Raw genomic sequence first — 3403 nt, forward strand, 5'->3', positions numbered from 1 at the left:
GCACAATGAGCGTGACTAAGGGGTGGGAAGCGAGGAGTATCGGGTGACGAAACGAGAACGGAAAGGGAGATTTAGTCAGGCGCCCCCCGACGCGTAGAATCCGGTCTTTGTCCAAAAATGGTCGAAGCGCTAAGAGCGAGCTGCTGGAGGCGACAGCTTGGTTTTTCGATAGGACGTGAATTTCCGGAGCGAACAACTCGTTTTGTATGCGTTTAAATCAAAAGGTTTTTGCGGCGTTGCAATCGGAGGTAGACAGAGCGGTGCTTCGCGGCGCGGGATTATTAGGCGGCGGAGGGGCGAGCGGCGTGGCGCGAGAGCAAGGCGCTCGACACAGGTGAATGAATTTCAGGATGTAAGCGGTAACGCGAATCAGCTTCGGCCACGAGGAATAGCGAGAGGCGAGATCAAAGTCCGGTAGCGGATCGACGCTTTGCAGGGCCGTAACCTTTTCCTCGAGGGGAGCGTCCGGAGGCAAAGTCGCTTCACCGCACGGCCATCCGTCAGCGTCGGAGGTCAGCCATGGAGGCCCGCGCCACCATAGGTCGTGACCCAGTATCTCATCACCGAATATTCCGCGCGAGCCGCAATCGGCCGAATTGTCCTCCGTGGGCACGTGGCGCCATTCCGCGCGCGGCAGCAGGGATTGAATTTCCGCGACTCGGTTCGCTATGAACGTTTTCCAGCGCGAAGGATGCTGTTTAAACCAGGCGAGTACGATCTTCGCGTCTGTCCAACAATGATACGGTAGGCGAGCGAAATCGAGGGACTCGCGAATGAAGTGTATGAGCCGCGCGAGGAGCAATGCGGCGGAAAGCTCGAGCCGGGGAACGCTCAGTGGCTGGAGAGGCGCGACTTTTGACTTTCCAGCGAGCAGAGTGACCGTTATTTCACCGGACGCGGAGACAACCTTGAGATAAACGACCGCGGCGTACGCGACGTTCGATGCGTCCGCGAACCCGTGAATATCAGCGCGAAGGTTGTCCGCGCGAAGCCCGGTCCAGCGAGGAATTTGGAGTGAACTGAGGTGAGATAATCGAGAGTACAGCTCCCGCCATTTTGGGAGGAGGGTTTCCGGGATAGCGTCGTCCCATGCGATTCGCGCGCGCCAGAGATGTTGCATAAATATTTTTGCCGTTATTGTTACTGGAGTGACCCAGCCGAGGGGATCGTAAAGCTTGGCGATTGCGGATAAAATGGCTCGTTTGCTATTCGGGGTGACATCCGACAGTGATACCCGAAATTCGAACATGTCGGTGGCCGGATTCCACCCTATGCCGAGGATTTTGACCTGTTTGTCTTGCGCGAGTTGTTTGTGACAGGCGAGGCCGTGATCGGCGGCGTCGAGATCCGATAGAAGGGAGGGGCTGTTGCTAGCCCATTTCCTTAATTCGAAGCCGCCGCGTCGCAACAATGACACGAGCTGATCACGCGCTTGCCGTATGCGAGAGGTATCGTCAGCACCGAACAACACGTCGTCGACATAAATGTTGTCGCGAAAAATAAGGGTCGCGAGAAGAAAGTTTTGACCTTCGTCGAGGCAAAGTTGCTCCAAAACGCGTAGGGCTAGATAGGGCGCACATATCATTCCGTACGTTACTGTGAGCAATATGAAGGAAACTAACGGCTCGAGGCATGACCGAATCCAAACGATGCGCTGATAATTCACGTCGCGAGAATCGATACGAATTTGGCGATACATTTTCGCGATATCAGCCGAATAGACGTAGCGGTACTGGCGCCATCGCATAATGATAGCCGTGATCTCGCGTTGCAGTTTCGGACCGACATGTAAGTGGTCGTTCAAGGAAGTTCCGTTGGAGGTGACTGACGAAGCGTTGAACACCACCCGGAGATGGGTGGTAGAGCTGCCTTCGCGGATGACGCCGTGATGCGGAATGTACACGTGTTGCTCGGTTTGATCCGAAGGAGTGGCCGCGAGTCGCATGTGTCCTAATCGTTCGTACTCTTCCAAGAACTCGCGATATTCTTTTTCGAACGCGGGTTTATCCCGGAACCGGCGCGTCAAGACCTTTAGCATTTGTTCGGCGCGGGGCCTGGATTCGCCGATGGAGATCGGAGGGCCTTTCTTAAAGGGGAGACAAACAACGTATCGACCGTCGGGGTCGCGGTAATGAGTGGCGCAAAAATGCTCTTCGCAGAGAACGTCTTCGGGCGCGGGAGTCGGGTTTTGCGGAAGCTCTTCGACCTTCCAGAACCGGCGGAGTTCCGCCTCCAATGTCGGGGAATTAAACAAATGATGAGCGGAAATACTCGGGAGGGCGCGATTGACCGACGAGGGGTTAGAGCGGTCGTCCCGCGAGGACGCATCGATCGGTCCCGAAATGATCCAGCCTAAGATGGAGTTCTGAGCGAGGGGCAGCCCGGGATTTCCCTTTCGAACACCGTCAAGAATTATGTCGCTGTAAAGATCTGCTCCGATTATAATGTTGATGGGGCAGAGACTGGTGGGATCCTCGTCTGCCCACTGTAGATCGGACAAGTGAGATAGGGAAGAAAGATCCATGCTTTGTTTGGGAGTGTAAGAGGTCAAAGATTTTAATATGAGCGCGGTGGTTGATAACGACGGAACGAGAGATTGGCGTGGGGAAACGGAAACACGCGTTATGTGCGTAAAAGTCCCGGCGTGGACGCCGCCAACGGCGGAGACGGAGATCGGTTGACGAACGCGCCTCGCTCGTAGAGTTTGCGCAAGGTTCTCCGAGATGAAGGTCATCTCGGAGCCTTGATCGAGCAGGGCTCGGACAACGGCGGAACGACCGGATTCTACGCTCACCGTCACCCACGCTGTCGCTAACAAAACCGACGGTTTGTGACGCGTGGTATGGGAAGCGGACAAAGCATTGACATCGCATTTCGGGTCCGGCGTTACAGTTGACGAGCTGTCGGGCGCGTCAGCTTCAGCTAATTTCGAGGAAGAATCCGTGTTGACGTGCAGCATCGAATGATGTTTCTGTTGGCACACGCGACAAGAGTATTTGCTCGGACAAGCTTGGACAGAGTGCTTCGCGCTGAGGCAGTTGAAACAACGTTTGTGCTGCTTGACGATGTCGCGACGTTGACTCGGATTCTTCCCGCTGAATGTGGGACAACTGTTAATGAAATGTGGCGCGGGACATAAAGGACACTTTGCTTGTGAGTTCGCGGAGGCGGTTGCGCTATGGATGCGCGAGGCGGTGGCGGCTTTCGGAGCAGCCTTAGCCGACGGCGAGGGGGAAAAGTTCTCTAGAGCGCGAGTGCGCGAGTCCAAGAAACGGCGGAGATCATCGTAGGAAGGCGGATCATCCTTGTCTCCTTCCTTTAAGTTCCACGCTTTGCGGGTGACCGGGTCGAGCTTCTGCGCGACGATGTGAACCAACATGTTGTTCCAAAGGTCGTCCGGTCG

The 3403-nt window shown here is 55.6% G+C and overlaps 1 protein-coding gene across 1 annotated transcript; it reads right to left on the reverse strand.

Annotated features, from left to right (window-relative positions):
• Window positions 1-217: 217 nt before the first annotated feature.
• On the reverse strand, window positions 218-3379 carry LOC112459703. The gene has a single exon (XM_025023964.1). The coding sequence runs from the start codon at window positions 3377-3379 to the stop codon at window positions 218-220; it is 3162 nt and encodes a 1053-aa protein (XP_024879732.1).
• Between the last annotated feature and the right edge of the window lie 24 nt (window positions 3380-3403).

This window comes from Temnothorax curvispinosus, unplaced genomic scaffold, assembly GCF_003070985.1.
Source record: "Temnothorax curvispinosus isolate PA1 unplaced genomic scaffold, ASM307098v1 QBEX01010055.1, whole genome shotgun sequence".
Lineage (NCBI taxonomy): Eukaryota > Metazoa > Arthropoda > Insecta > Hymenoptera > Formicidae > Temnothorax > Temnothorax curvispinosus.